At 40.0% G+C, this 20499-nt stretch overlaps 1 protein-coding gene across 1 annotated transcript in view; it reads right to left on the reverse strand.

The window, feature by feature from the left end:
- LOC138950027 (uncharacterized) overlaps nucleotides 1-19015 on the reverse strand; it is an 85078-nt gene extending 66063 nt beyond the window's left edge. Inside the window, exons 1-3 of the mRNA XM_070321813.1 lie at nucleotides 18158-19015; nucleotides 12472-12626; nucleotides 1327-1548 (exon numbers count right to left, since the gene is read on the reverse strand). Of these exons, the coding sequence (XP_070177914.1) occupies nucleotides 1327-1548; nucleotides 12472-12622 (373 nt within the window). The 5' untranslated portion in view covers nucleotides 12623-12626; nucleotides 18158-19015. The remainder of the gene's footprint in view (nucleotides 1-1326; nucleotides 1549-12471; nucleotides 12627-18157) is intronic.
- Between the last annotated feature and the right edge of the window lie 1484 nt (nucleotides 19016-20499).

Genomic DNA, 20499 nt, shown 5'->3' on the forward strand with positions numbered 1-20499 from the left:
ACAAGATACAAGAAATGTTATTGTCCTCATCAATTGAGGGATATGAGATAATCAAATTGAGTCAGTTTGCAAGTAGTCTTGGTCAATGAGCGCTTTTGCTGCTAGCCCTGCTTACCTCCCCTGGCACGAGCGCTAGAGGACACGGGTGAAAAATCGCTTCTTCGCGATGTGTAAATCGGTACTTTTCTATTTTATTCTGCAGCTTAGGTAACTGCGCATAGTCTTCATTGTTTTTTAAATTTGTGGTGTCGAGGTATGTCCGAATCAAATGCTATCCATCTTTTACACATGGCGCAGTTACCTAAGCTGCAGAAATTAAATAGAAAAGTACCGATTTACACATCGCAAAGAAGCGATTTTTCACCCGTGTCCTCTAGCGCTCGCGCCAGGGAGGTAAGACGCTTCTCTCCCTTGGGCCAAGGGAGGTGACCAATGCTTGCAGCAAAACCGCTCATTACCGCATCCCAACTAAGCCAAGTGTCATGGTCATTCGTGCTTTAGTGTATCAACAGTCCCATTATCCGTGATAAGATCTGAGAAAGAAAGGGAAGTTAGCGCTCTAAATGCATACGGCATACGACATGTGTACAAGAATAATAAGTGAAAGTTATGCAAACGTTTATTGTAAAACTAGTTATATGACTGGAAGGGCCATTTGTTCCCATGTGTTCCCCTACTATATTCAACAAACTGATTGATTTTACACAAGCTAGTTTCTATACAGCGGAACCTACAACATGAACAACCTACAACATGGAAACCCCCCCCCCCCCCTTCCCCAAGAAAAAATCAAATGAAAATTGTATCCAAAACAGTCAGCTGTGTTCACCTATCTTTAAACAACGACGTTATGGCATGCTGAACGTTGTAGGTGGCAATCCTCTCAGAAGCTATTTATGGCGATTTTTGAAGCCATTCAGCGGGTAATGAGACAAAAACGATAGATTTCAGTAACTGTTTAACGCATTGCCTTCGAACTTTCGGTGATTGGTGGTTACACTATACATGTACAGTGGAACCTGCCATTTAAAGACCACAACAAATCTGACAAAAATCAGGTCTGAAAAAGGGGGGAGCCTAAAATAGCGATAAACTGACATAGGTAAAGAAAAGAAAAACTGAGGAAACTTAAAAGGAAGGAAGTCTTCTATATTGACTGTGGGGTGGGGTTATGGGTCTTGAAACAACGGGAGTCTTCTATACCTTACGTAATAAAGCACACACACACATTGAAGTAGAACAAAAAGATGCGAACACAAAATCTGTTAATGTTCAAAGTTTTGCAGCTAATACACTCAGCTGAAGGGAAGACGTGTAACAACTCACCATCAATGTTTGGTGGTGCAGAATGGTAAATGTACTGAACCACTGTGCCTGTGAAGTGGTTGTACACCGTGTTTTCACTGTTGACACCGCTGGTGCTGTACTGTCGCAGGTGGTTGTGTTGCTGGTTGTCATGGGTGACGTGTCTGTGGTAGTTTTGAGTCATGTGATTGACCACGTTGAAACCACCCCCACCTTCACCAGGAACATTCACTGATACGCCACCTTATTATAACAAAGCATACACAAATTGCGTGTGAAAAAGTTATGCATTTTGCAGGGCCATTATGGGAAAGGGGGGATACTCGGCGATGCCGCCGCTATGACACCAAAAGAATCTGTGCTCACAAATCTGGGACACCTCTAATGGCACATTTAAGATTTGCAGTGGGAGGTGGGGGTAGCGTTAGTGTCACGGTTTAATATATCACATAAGGTGATTATGAACGGTTAGTTACTTCTAACTAACTAACCACACCACGATCCACTCTCGCAGTCATACAATTAAATAGAATCAACAAAAGTATAAGTTTCAGACGCCTGTTTATGTAATAACTCGCCACCTCCCTCGAGACTTCACTCCAAAAAGATGTTCTGTTTACGTTCAAAACGTAAATCAAGTGGTCACTGACAAAAATGCCAGTTAAAGTATAGAAAATTATAGTAACACGCTGATCCCGTGTATAGTTGAGAAAAGATAGCTGATCTGTAAAAAGTGCTGGTTAATGCAGGTGTCACACCCCACGTTGTCACCACTCACATGAAATCATCAATACACAAGATGACAAGGTGGTATAAGGGCGCTATGACATAATAATAATAATAATAATAATAATAATAATAATAATAATAAAGTAGATGTGTACTGCCGGGCAGTACATACCCCAAGCGAAGTCGTCCATCTGTGTGTACATGATTCTCTCTCTCTCTCTCTCTCTCTCTCTCTCTCTCTCTCTCTCTCTCTCTCTCTCTCTCTCTCTCTCTCTCTCTCTCTCTCTCTCTCTCTCTCTCTCTCTCTCTTAAAATGTGTCATCGATGACGTGTTCACATACTTGCTAATGCGGCAGGCTAATCATGACGTCAAATTGAAACTTCTTGAAGTCTCTCAGAAAGGGACATGAAAACCATGTGGGGGTTACTGGTTTGGGCTGAAAAAAAACCCAACTCCACCTAAAATTCAAGCGCCTATGGGGCTGAATTATGCAGCATAAATTGTGAAACATCAGGATATCTCACACTTTCAATTCTGCCATCATGTCAAATCTGACAACAAACCTACCCACAAAATGTCATAAATATCGGTGTAGAATTGAGACTTAACGGTTTTTAACTGCCAAAAATAAGTTTTTTTGACTGGAATAGTTTGTCTTGAAATTCAGTTTGGGACAACGGACCCACCCACTAAATTTCATAAAGATAGGTGAAAATTTAAATGTAACGGTTTTTAACTGCCAAAATTATGTTTTTCTTCTGGAAAAGTATGGAGTGAAAATCAGTTGGGGACAACGAACCTACCCACAAAATTTCATAAATATCGATGAAGAATTGAGATTTAACGGTTTTTAACTGCCAAAAATAAGGTTTTTTGTCTGGAAAAGTATGTCTTAAAATTCAGTTTGGGACAACGGACCCACCCACTAAATTTCATAAAGATAGGTGAAGAATTGAAATTTAACGTTTTTTAACTGCCAAAATTATGTCTTTCTTCTGGAAAAGTATAGAGTGAAAATCAGTTGGGGACAACGAACCTACCCACAAAATTTCATAAATATCGGTGAAGAATTGAAATTTAACGGTTTTTAACTGCCAAAATTATGTTTTTCTTCTGGAAAAGTATGGAGTGAAAATAAGTTGGGGACAACAAACCTACCTTTAAAATTTCATAAGAATCAGTGAAGAAATAGGATTTAACGATTTTTTAACAGCCTTGACACTGAACATTTGATAAATCATTGGTGATGTCATCATAACCCAGTCGTTGTAGTTGTCGTCGTAGTTGTTGGTGTTGTTGTTGTCATGATTGTTGTTGTTCTCGTGTTGTTGTTTTTGTTGTTGTTGTTGTTGTTGTTGTTGTTGTTGTTGTTGTTGTTGTTGTTGTCGTCGTCGTCGATGTCATTTGTTGTTGTTGTTGTTATCGTCGTCGTCGTCGTCATCGTCGTCGTTGTCAGAGGTTATTTCTAAAGATTTCATTGATAGTCTTTGTTCTCGTCACCAAGACTTGCTAAGAACAAGCTTGGAACAGCAAGAGTTCCAAGAACAAGATTAGAACAACTCATTACATCGTTACCAGTACGTCATTTGTATTTAGAACACACTTTAGTAAAAAACTCTTCAGCTACAAACCAGTCACCCTCACATGTCGGAGGTGTTTGTCTAAACCACTTACTGAAATGTTTTGAGGTTTAATGACCATACACATGTTGAACCGGTGAGTGTCTTCCGCTGCTTAATTCGCAAATAACTATTTTATTAAAGTCCGCTTGAAACGCTCAAAGATGAAATTCCATGTTAAAAAGTGACAAAAGTTTCACATTTTCCCGTTGTAACAGCTTCCGATGATATTATATGAAAATTCTGATCCTCTGCGAGGATTCCCCGAAACAAAATCAGTTTGTACGCCTAATTTTAATAGAATTGTCCAAACAGTGTCGCTAATATTGTGCTAAAAGATGAATTCTAGAACAATGTTCACAGACAGACACCACTTGGCAAAACAATTTTCAGTGCTGGGAGATGAAAAAAAAAACTACCTCGCTACGCGCGGGCTTCGCCCGCGCTCCGCTTGGATAATAATAATTAAGTAGATGTGTACTGCCGGGCAGTACATACCCCAAGCGAAGTCGTCCATCTGTGTGTACATGATTCTCTCTCTCTCTCTCTCTCTCTCTCTCTCTCTCTCTCTCTCTCTCTCTCTCTCTCTCTCTCTCTCTCTCTCTCTCTCTCTCTCTCTCTCTCTCTCTCTCTCTCTCTCTCTCTCTGTCTTAAAATGTGTCATCGATGACGTGTTTTCATACTTGCTAATGCGGCAGGCTAATCATGACGTCAAATTGAAACTTCTTGAAGTCTCTCAGAAAGGGACATGAAAACCATGTGGGGGTTACTGGTTTGGGCTGAAAAAAAACCCAACTCCACCTAAAATTCAAGCGCCTATGGGGCTGAATTATGCAGCATAAATTGTGAAACATCAGGATATCTCACACTTTCAATTCTGCCATCATGTCAAATCTGACAACAAACCTACCCACAAAATGTCATAAATATCGGTGTAGAATTGAGACTTAACGGTTTTTAACTGCCAAAAATAAGTTTTTTTGACTGGAATAGTTTGTCTTGAAATTCAGTTTGGGACAACGGACCCACCCACTAAATTTCATAAAGATAGGTGAAAATTTAAATGTAACGGTTTTTAACTGCCAAAATTATGTTTTTCTTCTGGAAAAGTATGGAGTGAAAATCAGTTGGGGACAACGAACCTACCCACAAAATTTCATAAATATCGATGAAGAATTGAGATTTAACGGTTTTTAACTGCCAAAAATAAGGTTTTTTGTCTGGAAAAGTATGTCTTAAAATTCAGTTTGGGACAACGGACCCACCCACTAAATTTCATAAAGATAGGTGAAGAATTGAAATTTAACGTTTTTTAACTGCCAAAATTATGTCTTTCTTCTGGAAAAGTATAGAGTGAAAATCAGTTGGGGACAACGAACCTACCCACAAAATTTCATAAATATCGGTGAAGAATTGAAATTTAACGGTTTTTAACTGCCAAAATTATGTTTTTCTTCTGGAAAAGTATGGAGTGAAAATAAGTTGGGGACAACAAACCTACCTTTAAAATTTCATAAGAATCAGTGAAGAAATAGGATTTAACGATTTTTTAACAGCCTTGACACTGAACATTTGATAAATCATTGGTGATGTCATCATAACCCAGTCGTTGTAGTTGTCGTCGTAGTTGTTGGTGTTGTTGTTGTCATGATTGTTGTTGTTCTCGTGTTGTTGTTTTTGTTGTTGTTGTTGTTGTTGTTGTTGTTGTTGTTGTTGTTGTTGTTGTTGTTGTTGTCGTCGTCGTCGATGTCATTTGTTGTTGTTGTTGTTATCGTCGTCGTCGTCGTCATCGTCGTCGTTGTCAGAGGTTATTTCTAAAGATTTCATTGATAGTCTTTGTTCTCGTCACCAAGACTTGCTAAGAACAAGCTTGGAACAGCAAGAGTTCCAAGAACAAGATTAGAACAACTCATTACATCGTTACCAGTACGTCATTTGTATTTAGAACACACTTTAGTAAAAAACTCTTCAGCTACAAACCAGTCACCCTCACATGTCGGAGGTGTTTGTCTAAACCACTTACTGAAATGTTTTGAGGTTTAATGACCATACACATGTTGAACCGGTGAGTGTCTTCCGCTGCTTAATTCGCAAATAACTATTTTATTAAAGTCCGCTTGAAACGCTCAAAGATGAAATTCCATGTTAAAAAGTGACAAAAGTTTCACATTTTCCCGTTGTAACAGCTTCCGATGATATTATATGAAAATTCTGATCCTCTGCGAGGATTCCCCGAAACAAAATCAGTTTGTACGCCTAATTTTAATAGAATTGTCCAAACAGTGTCGCTAATATTGTGCTAAAAGATGAATTCTAGAACAATGTTCACAGACAGACACCACTTGGCAAAACAATTTTCAGTGCTGGGAGATGAAAAAAAAAACTACCTCGCTACGCGCGGGCTTCGCCCGCGCTCCGCTTGGATAATAATAATTAAGTAGATGTGTACTGCCGGGCAGTACATACCCCAAGCGAAGTCGTCCATCTGTGTGTACATGATTCTCTCTCTCTCTCTCTCTCTCTCTCTCTCTCTCTCTCTCTCTCTCTCTCTCTCTCTCTCTCTCTCTCTCTCTCTCTCTCTCTCTCTCTCTCTCTCTCTCTCTCTCTGTCTTAAAATGTGTCATCGATGACGTGTTTTCATACTTGCTAATGCGGCAGGCTAATCATGACGTCAAATTGAAACTTCTTGAAGTCTCTCAGAAAGGGACATGAAAACCATGTGGGGGTTACTGGTTTGGGCTGAAAAAAAACCCAACTCCACCTAAAATTCAAGCGCCTATGGGGCTGAATTATGCAGCATAAATTGTGAAACATCAGGATATCTCACACTTTCAATTCTGCCATCATGTCAAATCTGACAACAAACCTACCCACAAAATGTCATAAATATCGGTGTAGAATTGAGACTTAACGGTTTTTAACTGCCAAAAATAAGTTTTTTTGACTGGAATAGTTTGTCTTGAAATTCAGTTTGGGACAACGGACCCACCCACTAAATTTCATAAAGATAGGTGAAAATTTAAATGTAACGGTTTTTAACTGCCAAAATTATGTTTTTCTTCTGGAAAAGTATGGAGTGAAAATCAGTTGGGGACAACGAACCTACCCACAAAATTTCATAAATATCGATGAAGAATTGAGATTTAACGGTTTTTAACTGCCAAAAATAAGGTTTTTTGTCTGGAAAAGTATGTCTTAAAATTCAGTTTGGGACAACGGACCCACCCACTAAATTTCATAAAGATAGGTGAAGAATTGAAATTTAACGTTTTTTAACTGCCAAAATTATGTCTTTCTTCTGGAAAAGTATAGAGTGAAAATCAGTTGGGGACAACGAACCTACCCACAAAATTTCATAAATATCGGTGAAGAATTGAAATTTAACGGTTTTTAACTGCCAAAATTATGTTTTTCTTCTGGAAAAGTATGGAGTGAAAATAAGTTGGGGACAACAAACCTACCTTTAAAATTTCATAAGAATCAGTGAAGAAATAGGATTTAACGATTTTTTAACAGCCTTGACACTGAACATTTGATAAATCATTGGTGATGTCATCATAACCCAGTCGTTGTAGTTGTCGTCGTAGTTGTTGGTGTTGTTGTTGTCATGTTCGTTGTCGTGATTGTTGTTGTTCTCGTGTTGTTGTTTTTGTTGTTGTTGTTGTTGTTGTTGTTGTTGTTGTTGTTGTTGTTGTTGTTGTCGTCGTCGTCGTCGATGTCATTTGTTGTTGTTGTTGTTATCGTCGTCGTCGTCGTCATCGTCGTCGTTGTCAGAGGTTATTTCTAAAGATTTCATTGATAGTCTTTGTTCTCGTCACCAAGACTTGCTAAGAACAAGCTTGGAACAGCAAGAGTTCCAAGAACAAGATTAGAACAACTCATTACATCGTTACCAGTACGTCATTTGTATTTAGAACACACTTTAGTAAAAAACTCTTCAGCTACAAACCAGTCACCCTCACATGTCGGAGGTGTTTGTCTAAACCACTTACTGAAATGTTTTGAGGTTTAATGACCATACACATGTTGAACCGGTGAGTGTCTTCCGCTGCTTAATTCGCAAATAACTATTTTATTAAAGTCCGCTTGAAACGCTCAAAGATGAAATTCCATGTTAAAAAGTGACAAAAGTTTCACATTTTCCCGTTGTAACAGCTTCCGATGATATTATATGAAAATTCTGATCCTCTGCGAGGATTCCCCGAAACAAAATCAGTTTGTACGCCTAATTTTAATAGAATTGTCCAAACAGTGTCGCTAATATTGTGCTAAAAGATGAATTCTAGAACAATGTTCACAGACAGACACCACTTGGCAAAACAATTTTCAGTGCTGGGAGATGAAAAAAAAACCTACCTCGCTACGCGCGGGCTTCGCCCGCGCTCCGCTTGGATAATAATAATTAAGTAGATGTGTACTGCCGGGCAGTACATACCCCAAGCGAAGTCGTCCATCTGTGTGTACATGATTCTCTCTCTCTCTCTCTCTCTCTCTCTCTCTCTCTCTCTCTCTCTCTCTCTCTCTCTCTCTCTCTCTCTCTCTCTCTGTCTTAAAATGTGTCATCGATGACGTGTTTTCATACTTGCTAATGCGGCAGGCTAATCATGACGTCAAATTGAAACTTCTTGAAGTCTCTCAGAAAGGGACATGAAAACCATGTGGGGGTTACTGGTTTGGGCTGAAAAAAAACCCAACTCCACCTAAAATTCAAGCGCCTATGGGGCTGAATTATGCAGCATAAATTGTGAAACATCAGGATATCTCACACTTTCAATTCTGCCATCATGTCAAATCTGACAACAAACCTACCCACAAAATGTCATAAATATCGGTGTAGAATTGAGACTTAACGGTTTTTAACTGCCAAAAATAAGTTTTTTTGGCTGGAATAGTTTGTCTTGAAATTCAGTTTGGGACAACGGACCCACCCACTAAATTTCATAAAGATAGGTGAAAATTTAAATGTAACGGTTTTTAACTGCCAAAATTATGTTTTTCTTCTGGAAAAGTATGGAGTGAAAATCAGTTGGGGACAACGAACCTACCCACAAAATTTCATAAATATCGATGAAGAATTGAGATTTAACGGTTTTTAACTGCCAAAAATAAGGTTTTTTGTCTGGAAAAGTATGTCTTAAAATTCAGTTTGGGACAACGGACCCACCCACTAAATTTCATAAAGATAGGTGAAGAATTGAAATTTAACGTTTTTTAACTGCCAAAATTATGTCTTTCTTCTGGAAAAGTATAGAGTGAAAATCAGTTTGGGGACAACGAACCTACCCACAAAATTTCATAAATATCGGTGAAGAATTGAAATTTAACGGTTTTTAACTGCCAAAATTATGTTTTTCTTCTGGAAAAGTATGGAGTGAAAATAAGTTGGGGACAACAAACCTACCTTTAAAATTTCATAAGAATCAGTGAAGAAATAGGATTTAACGATTTTTTAACGGCCTTTAAATCATTGGTGATGTCATCATAACCCAGTCGTTGTAGTTGTCGTCGTAGTTGTTGGTGTTGTTGTTGTCATGTTCGTTGTCGTGATTGTTGTTGTTCTCGTGTTGTTGTTTTTGTTGTTGTTGTTGTTGTTGTTGTTGTTGTTGTTGTTGTTGTTGTGTTGTTGTTGTCGTCGTCGTCGTCGATGTCATTTGTTGTTGTTGTTGTTGTCGTCGTCGTCGTCGTCATCGTCGTCGTTGTCAGAGGTTATTTCTAAAGATTTCATTGATAGTCTTTGTTCTCGTCACCAAGACTTGCTAAGAACAAGCTTGGAACAGCAAGAGTTCCAAGAACAAGATTAGAACAACTCATTACATCATTACCAGTACGTCATTTGTATTTAGAACACACTTTAGAAAAAAACTCTTCAGCTACAAACCAGTCACCCTCACATGTCGGAGGTGTTTGTCTAAACCACTTACTGAAATGTTTTGAGGTTTAATGACCATACACATGTTGAACCGGTGAGTGTCTTCCGCTGCTTAATTCGCAAATAACTATTTTATTAAAGTCCGCTTGAAACGCTCAAAGATGAAATTCCATGTTAAAAAGTGACAAAAGTTTCACATTTTCCCGTTGTAACAGCTTCCGATGATATTATATGAAAATTCTGATCCTCTGAGAGGATTCCCCGAAACAAAATCAGTTTGTACGCTTAATTTTAATAGAATTGTCCAAACAGTGTCGCTAATATTGTGCTAAAAGATGAATTCTAGAACAATGTTCACAGACAGACACCACTTGGCAAAAAATTTTCAGTGCTGGGAGATGAAAAAAAAAACTACCTCGCTACGCGCGGGCTTCGCCCGCGCTCCGCTTGGATAATAACGGGCATTTATAAAGCGCCTTATCAGAAGTTCAAAGCGCGTGACAACAATACATGTATACAAAAATCATACAATCACTGTCAGATTCAAACAACACATCATGCACATGGTACACATAACTTTTTGCCACTGAGTGGGCGGCCCGTAATTAGTCTATAGTCTCCACAACTGCTCCGTCGAATGTAGTGCCGGCTGGCGTGGCGACGAAGCAGGGAATAGTGGAGACATCAGGCGCCACACCCAGTCGCTGAAGATCCTGTCCGTAGTCTACCAGATAATAGAAATATAGGTTGGCAGGATGACGACAGCGACAGCAATTCACCAGTACACCCGAACACCAGGTTAGCAGGTTACAGCTCCATCACTCAGGTTACGTAGAATGATAGTAGTAGGTAGAAAGATAGGCTGCAACAAAAAGCATCGGTGCACTAAAAATGCCACGCAACCCTTTACCCTCCACCATCAAACATGTCATCTGTACATACTTCATAGAGCACGTGGGCCTGCACAAACGAACTTTTACAACAACAAATTTTCCTTCCTTCTCTCCATATCTGCAAAAACCATAATGATATACAGATTAATATTTTAGCGTCACAAAGAGCAAATTATGCGCTAACCTGGAAAGAACAACAGAGAGTATTTCATTCCACAAACACAGACTCGTCAACAGCGTTAAATAATGATTTATTACCTCAACAGCCCAATGTAGGTAGTTCTCTCTTTCAAGCGAATACGCTTCCTTATGAATGGCTTCCGCTCGTCAACGGAAATATCGCCATCCCCTCTTGCGCTGAATCCTTATGCGGTAGAAATCTTTCCCCGCACAGCGAAGAATACCTGACGACTCGTCCTCAGCGAACATGTAACAGCGAAAAGGTGGTCTCTCGTTGAAGTTCCTTAAAAGCCCTACTGTGCGAGCAGAACGGCACGTAGATATAAAGTGAAGTATCTAAACGTGTTGAAAACCATCAAACTTTAAGGACGAAGACACCGACCCTCCTCTCTTGCCGCTGATTGTCAAGTGTGCCGTTTCATGTCTTTACCAGACAACCTTGAAACTCTCACGTGACTCCACGTGTACTGTAAACAGTTCAGTTATAGTTGATTTCGCCAAGCAAGCAAAATCACGCACGTGGAACCCCTGTATCACGAAATTCCCGTGCTCGGCTATGCATGGTTAGCAAAAACCCAGCCGTTGACAGAAAACAACAGGCGCTTTCTGTCGCAATTCGAGAAAGGCACCCGACAGGGTGACACTTTCTCGGTCCACGTCACTAAATCGTGACAAATGTGTTTTTTCAGTTTTCGAGCGACTTTCAAAGACAAATATCCCCCCCCTCTCTCTCTTCCTCTCTATATCCCTTGCTCTCCCCCTCTCTCTCTCTCTCTTCAAATAATGAGACCAGGTGTTTCGACCCTTTTTATTTGTAAACACGACCTTATTGCAAGCTGAAACAAATCCATAATTCCACAAGCAATATGATAGATTCCATGCTGATAAATCTTGCTTTTTGTCAGGATTTAGATAGTTATATATTGTGCCCGTTGCACTTGCAAATACATGTACACTGATTCAACTTCTTTTCACATTTAGTCAAGTTTTGACAAAATGTTTTAGACGGGTAATCGAGACGAGGGTGATGGTGGTGGTGGTGGTGTGTGTGTGTGTGTGTGTGTGTATAGATCGATTCCAAAGGAAACTACTGGACCGATCTTCATGAAAATTCACATGAGAGTTCCTGGGTATGATATCCCCACAAGTTTTTTTTTCTTTTTTCTGATAAATGTATTTCATGACGGCATATCCGACATCTAGTGAAACTTGAGGCGGCACTGTCACGCCCTCATTTTTTTAATCAAATTGATTGAAATGTTGGTCAAGCTATCTTCGGCGAAGCCCGGACTTTGGTATTGCATGGCTTAAAAATTAATTGGTCAGTAAAAATCTTAAAATTCTAATTAAAATTAAATTTTTAGAAATTGATTCAAAAGTATTTTCATCTTATTGTTTATCATTTCCTGATTTTAAAAAAACATATGGATATGTTATATTCTGATACAAGCTCAGAAAATTAAAAATATGAAAAATCTAATTAAAATCTAAATTTCAGAAATCAATTTCAAAATAATTTCAACGTATTTCTTATCATTTCTTGATTCCAAAAACATATAGATATGTTATATTTGGATTAAAAACAAGACCAGAGAAAGTGCGCTTCACTGTGAAGCCCTTAAACGCTACTGCGTTATATTGGCTTGTCACTTTGTTAGCGAGAACGTGTCACTGCGACCGCAGGGTATGAAATCGACAACGCTGTTGAGCAATGTCTAAATGAAAAATAAGGTGAGTTCAATTTAAGTCTCAACAGAATTCGGCAGATTCACTAAATGTAGTAATTTCGCTTCACGCGACTTGTTAATTGTTGTTGTTGTTGAAAAATACCACATAACACCATTATGTATTTTGCATGTTTGCATGTTACATTACCAGAGGTACCTCCCTCCGAGCCCTGATCCAGGTTGCCGTCCGTAGCATCACGTGACTTTTTTGGACTGGAACATGTCTCGTCGTTAGGGGGGTCAGCACTTCGTCGTGAAGGCCTTCGACTTGCGTCTTTGTTTTGGGCGGGACATGCCATCACTCTGCAAGTATACAATTGACATTAAATGTGACATTGTTAAAACAAATCAGTGGGGGGGGGGGGGTGGGGGAGGGAATCTGTGGAAACCCATGACGGGCGCAGTGGCCTTGTGGATAAGACACCGGCCTCCCAAGCGCAAGGTCGTGGGTTTGAATCCCAGCCGACGGGCGCAGTGGCCTTGTGGATAAGACACCGGCCTCCCAAGCGCAAGGTCGTGGGTTTGAATCCCGGCCGACGGGCGCAGTGGCCTTGTGGATAATACAACGGCCTCCCAAGCGCAAGGTCGTGGGTTCGAATCCCAGCCGACGGGCGCAGTAGCCTTGTGGATAAGACAACGGCATCCCAGGCGAAAGGTCGTGGACTCCAACCCCGGCCGCACCTAGAGCGTTAAGAGTTGAGATTTTTCCGATCTCCCAGGTCAACTTATGTGCAGACCTGCTAGTCCCTTACCCCCCTTCGTGTGTACACGCAAGCACAAGACCAAGTGCGCAACGGAAAAGATCCTGTAATCCATGTCAGATTTTGTTGAGTTATTCGAAACACGAAATTACCAAGCATGCATCCTCCGAAAGCGACGTATGGCTGCCTGAATTGCGGGGTAAAAATGGTAATGTACACGTAAAAACTCACTCGTGCAAAAACATAAGTGAACGTGGGAGTTTTAGCCCATGAACGAAGAAGACGAAGAGACCAAAACTGTGGTCATGTTCTCCAGGGGAGGAAATCATTGGCTGCAATTCAAAGGGCAGTTGGTAACGCGCTCAATCATGCGCTAGTCCTTACTTTTGTGGTCCCGGGTTCGATTCGCTTCGACGGCAATTTTTTTTCTGAACTCGTAAATCTTTTTTTTAATTTTTATTCATTTGCTTCATTCCAAACGTTTTGGATTATGAAATGAATCGAAATAATAAAATAAAAAGTTGCATTATTATTGAGTACTTCCAGAATTACCCGTTTATTTTTTTTATTTTTTTTTAGTAACCGTGACATTGGCTTTGGTTAAAATTGATTGCCAGGCTATAGGCAACGACTACATGAAATGCTGATATCAAGAAAACATACAAAACACAAATACGAACGGGGAAAACGACGAGTCAACAAATGCTTGATTCGAAAACTCGGGCACATGGCAGTTATGTTGGCAGTTCAAGTCTTAGTTTTTACGCCTCGCTTGTGTATGCCTTGTGGCGCAGTGGTAAGACATTTGCCTCTAATGCCGGAGGTCTCGAGTTCGACTCGAGTCCCCAAACTACTTTTGTAAATCATGATTTTAACACTTGTTTTATTCTTTTCTGAACTATATGTACTTGTATGTTATTCTTTTTGATTTATCCCAAAGGTTTTGAGTCATGTATTGAAAATTAAATATAGTGCGTAACGGTATTCTATGTTTAGTACGGGATATACCAAAGGAAAGGTCAAAGGGCTTATGTATCACCGCGTGTTGACTGCTAGTAATAGTACATACTTACTTCTAGTATGATAGGGTTCTGATTATTGATGATAGCAAAGCACGTACCTGATAGGTATAACGGTAGTCATGAGGTTCACACCAAATTAAAACCGACAGTCAAAGTAGTAGCAGCAGTAGTTGTATAAGGTCAGGTCAGGTCAGGTCAGGTAAGGTAACTTTATAGTGTGACAGAGTGATTATTTTGTCTGTTGTAATTATTGTGTATGTTATAACTATTTTATAGTTTCACACACACACACACACACACACACACACACACACACACACACACACACACACACACACACACACACACACACACACACACACACACACACACATTCACTCACTCAGTGTTATTGTAATAGTCAGGGAAACAAGTTAAATTACTCTTGTATGTAGTTTTATAGTTTAAGCCGATGGCAGTAAAGTATTTTAGGTATTTTCCTGTTGGACTGGTTTGCTGACCAAACCAGGCAACCGGCAAACAGTGAACTTTTTGTATTTTATCTGTAGCAGACGAGTTTTACTGCAGGATAGATGTATCGCTTCTGTAACTTGATGTAGAATACGCACCAATCAGGAGCGTACAGCAATCATAAGCTTACTGCGCATGCGTGATAACGTGGTTATTGTCATTACCAACGGAACTGGAAGAGATGACAGTCAATAAAGAATCTGGAAAAGCCAACCTGACTGCCTTTATCTGCGTGACTGATGCAACCACTCTGAACTAACTGCACAGAATGTTCAACAAGGTTACAATAGGGTCCTTTGATATTTCCCTCGTCAGTGTAAAAGTTTGGGTTGCTTTATCCCTGGGGATCGACAAATGCGCTACAGCACCACGCTGCCCATTGTCCCCCTCTTTTTTTCCTGCCCATGCCTGTGTTTGTGCTTTCCAAGCACTGAGACGTGAAGGTCTGTGATCTTCATCTTGTGGATGCCTAAACATTTGGGTGTTTGGTTTGTCTGCGGGAAATAACTCAACTCAGCTATATCCCCGCCCTGTATCGTGGCAATACTGATTTTGTCAGTAATTACTAATTGCATAGACCTACATTAGATCTAATATAGGTCCCTGCTAATTGTCACTGGTACATGATCAAACGAAGCCTTTCATTGGATAAAGCGAATGCGTTAAATCAATTAGTGCACTCGAATAACAGATTTCTTCATCAGTTTTGTATTCCTGTGCCCCTGCTTTCGATTCTGTTCATACTGACTAGCTCATGTTAGTAAAATGTAGGATATCGTATCCACATTTCCTGAAGGTGCTGATGTGCCTTGTAACTTTAGATAGTTAATAGTTATATATTGTGTCCGGCTTCAATATATTAACAGCTATTGTGTTTTCAGCGTAGCAATAGGGTCCGATATTTAGACGAGACAAGTATAATGCCGACGAGTCGAAGACGAGTCGCATTATACTTGTTCGAGTCTAAATATCGGACCCTATTGCTACGCTGAAAACACAATAGCAATTATATAGCTGTTCTGACCTTTATTTGTTGTTCCAAACTTACAAAATGACAGTCTTTGCGTCGATGCGTTGATCCACAGGAGTGTGGTTGATCTCAGGTTTTGATAGCAGACGCCGTTTCTTATGCGCATTAGTTTTGCGCAGGCTATTCACTGACTTTGGAACAGCTAATCCGTACAAAGCGTGCAGACCGTGCAGCGACGAGTTTCCAGTTTGGGCGAATGGCATTTATACTTGTCTCGTCATGAAGCGAATTTTTCAACCTCAGTTATAAACGACTACATGAATGTTAGTGCCATGGGTTGTACATCAATACTTCAGAGGGGAAGTGGGGTATTTACGGTGTGGAGTTACGAGATAAGAAAGTCGGCCATTTTCGTCAATATGCTTTTGGATATTGAGAAAAATGGCCGACTTCCGCAGCATTATGCTTTGATAATCTGGAGAGACCATCCAATCACAGTCCCCGAATTCCCCCACGTGTTCATCAGAATAGCTATATATATATAAATATGCGCTGCATGTCATGTCTGCATGAAATGATTCTTGTCTCTCCCAAAAAACATCTCAATCATCCTTCTCTTCCCTCGTCTGTCGATCTGAATGGTTCTTCTATTGCTCTTTCTCCTGCTGTCCGCAACCTAGGTGTCACTCTTGACCAGTCCCTGTCCTTCCATCAGCATGTTGCCAATGTCTGTCGCACTTGCTTCTTTGAAATCCGCCGCATCTCCTCCATTCGTCATCTCCTCACTGAGGATGCCACTAAAACTCTGCTCTGTGCCTTTGTCCTATCCCGACTCGATTACTTATTGCAATTCCATTCTTTCTGGCTCTCCCAACTACATCATCGAAAAGCTTCAGCGTGTTCAGAATCATGCCGCCCGCCTCATCTTTCGCTCTTCCAAGCACGACCACATCACCCCTCTTCTTCAAACCCTACACTGGCTGCCTGTTCAACAGAGGATTCAGTTCAAGATCTCCACACTCTGATTTAGAAACTTTGATCTATCGTCCCCTAGCTATCTTTCTGACCTTCTTGATGTCTACTCCCCCTCTCGCTCCCTAAGATCCTCCGCAGACACCCGCCTTTTTAGGATACCATCAGCACGCACCAAAACATATGGCCAGCGCACCTTCTCTTACCAGGCCCCATCCATCTGCGTGCCCACACCTACCCTCCCAAATAAATATGTCTCACCTTACCTAATATAATCAGTCTAATCTTATCTACGCTTATCTTAAAATATCTAATATCAGCTAATCTCATCTAATCGATCTCTTTGTCAAGTACTAAAAACATCATGGGGCGCCCAAGACAGAAACATGCTAAAACTTGAACAACCTTGAAACCTAGCCCGAATCACTGATTGCTCCGCCATATTTTCGACAAAGTAACAAAGTATATACAATCCTAAAATGATCATCATAAATTCCAACCTTCGTGACCTTTTATTAGGATAAGCATGACTGCCTGCAGCGCCATACCAGAATTAAACATTCGTACTCACCTCAAGTTGTCCTTAGCTGATCGAGTACAGCCCCGGCACAAGAAAATCGTTACGTAACATTCATTCGTCTTCTCAATACTGAACGTGAAGTCATGCAGCACAGCTGATCGATGAAGTATTTAGGTTTATATTAAACTCTACTCGTCGGTAATCTCCGTTCACAAATTATTGGATTGGTGAGATCCAGTTTTGAAAACTTAAGTTAAATATTGCATGAAAAAGTTTAGCTGGCTACTATTTTGCGGTTTTGACCTTTTCTATTAAACCACCCACCTACTCATTTTGTTGAGTGTGTGGGTGTGTGTGTGTATAAGAGAGAGAGGGAGAGAGAGAGAGAGAGAGAGAAAGTGTGTTGTGTGTGTGTGGGGGGGAGAGTGTCTAGACATAGTGTGTGTGTGTGTGCGTGTATGTGCGTGAGTGCGTGTTTGTCTGTGTGTGTAAGAGAGAGATAGTGTGTGTGTGTTTGCGTATGTGTGTGTTTGTGCGTGCGTGTGTGTTTTTTTCTTTCTCTGTGTGTGAGTGTGTGTGTTTCTGTGTGTGTGTGCGTGTGGGTGTGTGCGTGTGTTGTGCGTGTGTATGTGTCTTCGTCTGTGTGTGTGAGTGAAAGGGTTAACTTGTGTGTCTGTGTTCTGTCTGTCTTGTCTGTGTGCCTGTATGTGTGTGTGCGCGCGTGGGTATGGCTCAGGTCCTTCGTTCGGGGTATGCAACGCCTTGGCTGTTTAATTGTTCCAAAGGCATTGTATTTCTTCGGGGTACGTCCGGGTTTTTTTAAAATTGTCTACACACTACCTCATGTAAAATAAACCTGTTTGTTTCATTATCTAAAGGAATGAATGGTTGCAAATTTATATAACTGGTTTTTATTGTAAACAGCCTTATCACAAAGTTATGTACTAACCCAAATCGGCATGAAATATATAATTGGAGCAATTTTCCAAGTTCAGATTTTATTTATTTTGGATGTAATTCAACCAATGTTTACTGAATAATTGCACTGAAATGAACATAACGTATGTTTCGCCTGCGTTCTAGGTCTATGCACACTAATGAACCGTTAGTGCAGAGAAATGCACTGAGTGAGTACTCACCTGACACGCAAAACGTCAACCTTCAATCATTTCAGGACGTCTTAGTGGTAAGGCTGCCATCAAAACCACAAGAACCACAAGTTCGTTCTCTTTTAGAAAATATCCGATTGGTAATGTTTATATCTGCCTATATGGTAACAGACATGCGCAGAGCTTTCTTCTTGACTCATTTGATTCAAATTCAGACAGTTCCACTCATGCAGTGAGATCATAACACGGTCCTAACAGCACAGGATCCAGCAGGCCTTATACTTTGCAAGGGCTCATGTGCAAAAAAATCTTGAACAGCAAAAGCATGAATTCTCCACCACGCATTATCATTGATCAGAATTGAAAGAGGTTCTATTGTAACCCCCAGCAGTGACGCTTCAAAGGTTGTCACAACTCATACACACTTTCTTTTTCATACTGTGCCAGTGTCGCGAAGGTATGAATCCAGACAGGGATTAACAAAACAGACACGTACCACTTGTTCGTTTCGATTCTCAGACATAAGAAACACGGTATACGGCTGCCTGCATACACTACTTTGTGGCCTGTTTCTCACTGTGTCCACACTGGTCAAGAGAAACTGGACGAACCATTGATTTTACGCCAATTTGTTACTTTTCAAAAATCTAAAGCAAAAGACTGTTCATGAATGTAGCGCTTTTAACAAGAAAACTCCTTCTGCTTACAAAAAAAGGTATATTTTTGGTATCCCGCTGTTCTATATTACCTTAAATTGTTAATAATTGTTTTTGGTTTTTCAAAAACGGTTGCCCAATGCCAGGGCAGCAAAACACAAGCACCAAACTGTACCCTTCAAGTTCAAGATTAAAACTTTGTGCAGAAGTACGTTACTTTAAAGCACGTCGAATGAATATAACACTCACGTTTGATACCTTTGAAACTACTGAATACCTTTCTCCAATCACACATATGATATGAATAGCATTCAATACCGAACACAAATCAAAGACTGCTATTCCACAGGGCTACAGAGTTCAGCGTGGGGATTGAATTCAATAGATGACAACATGCACACACAAGGAATGCCTTAGTGTTAGTGTTTGAGCGTTCTAGTTTTCAAATATAAAGACTGTCTTGGTTAGTCTGTCGAGACCGTGCATTTCCTCCGATAGTAAGTGTGTTAGGTTACGCTGTGCAATGCGTGCAGCACGGAATTTACATGCTTTTTTTGGATTACAGGTTTCACTTCCTGAATCCAAAGAATACATATATATCTGCTTTGACGAATCTATCTGGTCTAAATAACAAAATATAACAAATGAAAGTCGGGACCCTTGGCACTAAAGAGTGGAAGTAGCAATTAAAAGTTACAATAATTGCAATTTTTCGCAGAATTTCAAAGCATTTTCGAGCAGATAGGTGTATTCAGCCAACAGCTAAAGTTTGCATATTAATCTAAATAACTAGGTTGATCTTTAATGCAACGTTTTAGCAAAATAAATGAAAAAAGTGGAAATTATTAGCATTTATTTGTAAGCATTAGATATGTTGCCCCATTAGAAACATCGGTAATTTACTGAAGATGGTTGTGGTTTAGGAACCAAGAACATGCATACGATTATGCAACTATACCATTTGTGCCCCTTTTTCAGACATGTATTGGTGTAAAACACTTCACACACATCACACACACACACACACACGCGCGCGCGCGCGGGGGTGCACACGCACATACACACACACACACACACACACACTTACACACACACACACACATACACAAACACACACACACTTACACACACACACACACACACACACACACACACACACACACACACACACACACACACACACACAGTAAAAACAACTCGCAGTTTTGTTTAGAAACCACCAAATCAGTGTTCTGTTTACTGTAGTACTATTCAGCAGCTATTTATACATCAGTAAAACAAATGTTGGTATTGCATAATAATCGTGTGTTTCATTGATAAACACCAGATATATGGCTTTGACAAATTTTTACAAATGTAAACGCCATGTGAAATTTTGGTACTTGAAACATTTTCCCCCGCCAGATTTGAACTTTAATGGACACGATTAAAACAACTTACAATTTTTACAAATGTAAACGCCATGTGAAATTTTGGTACTTGAAACATTTTTCCCCGCCAGATTTGAACTTTAATGGACACGAATAAAACAACTTACTTCCAGAGAGTTCCGTTACTTCTGAACTAATGACTAAAATCTTCAGAAACTTTACTTAAAGTACCTGTGGTATGTAAGCATGATATCCAAAAAGTGTAAAAACAATCCAGCAGATTGGTGCTAAAAGACTGCCCTTTGGTGAGTAACCTCTCAAAACTATGGATACAATGAATTACAAT

Source organism: Littorina saxatilis, linkage group LG16 (genome assembly GCF_037325665.1).
Source record: "Littorina saxatilis isolate snail1 linkage group LG16, US_GU_Lsax_2.0, whole genome shotgun sequence".
In the NCBI taxonomy this organism is placed as follows: domain Eukaryota; kingdom Metazoa; phylum Mollusca; class Gastropoda; order Littorinimorpha; family Littorinidae; genus Littorina; species Littorina saxatilis.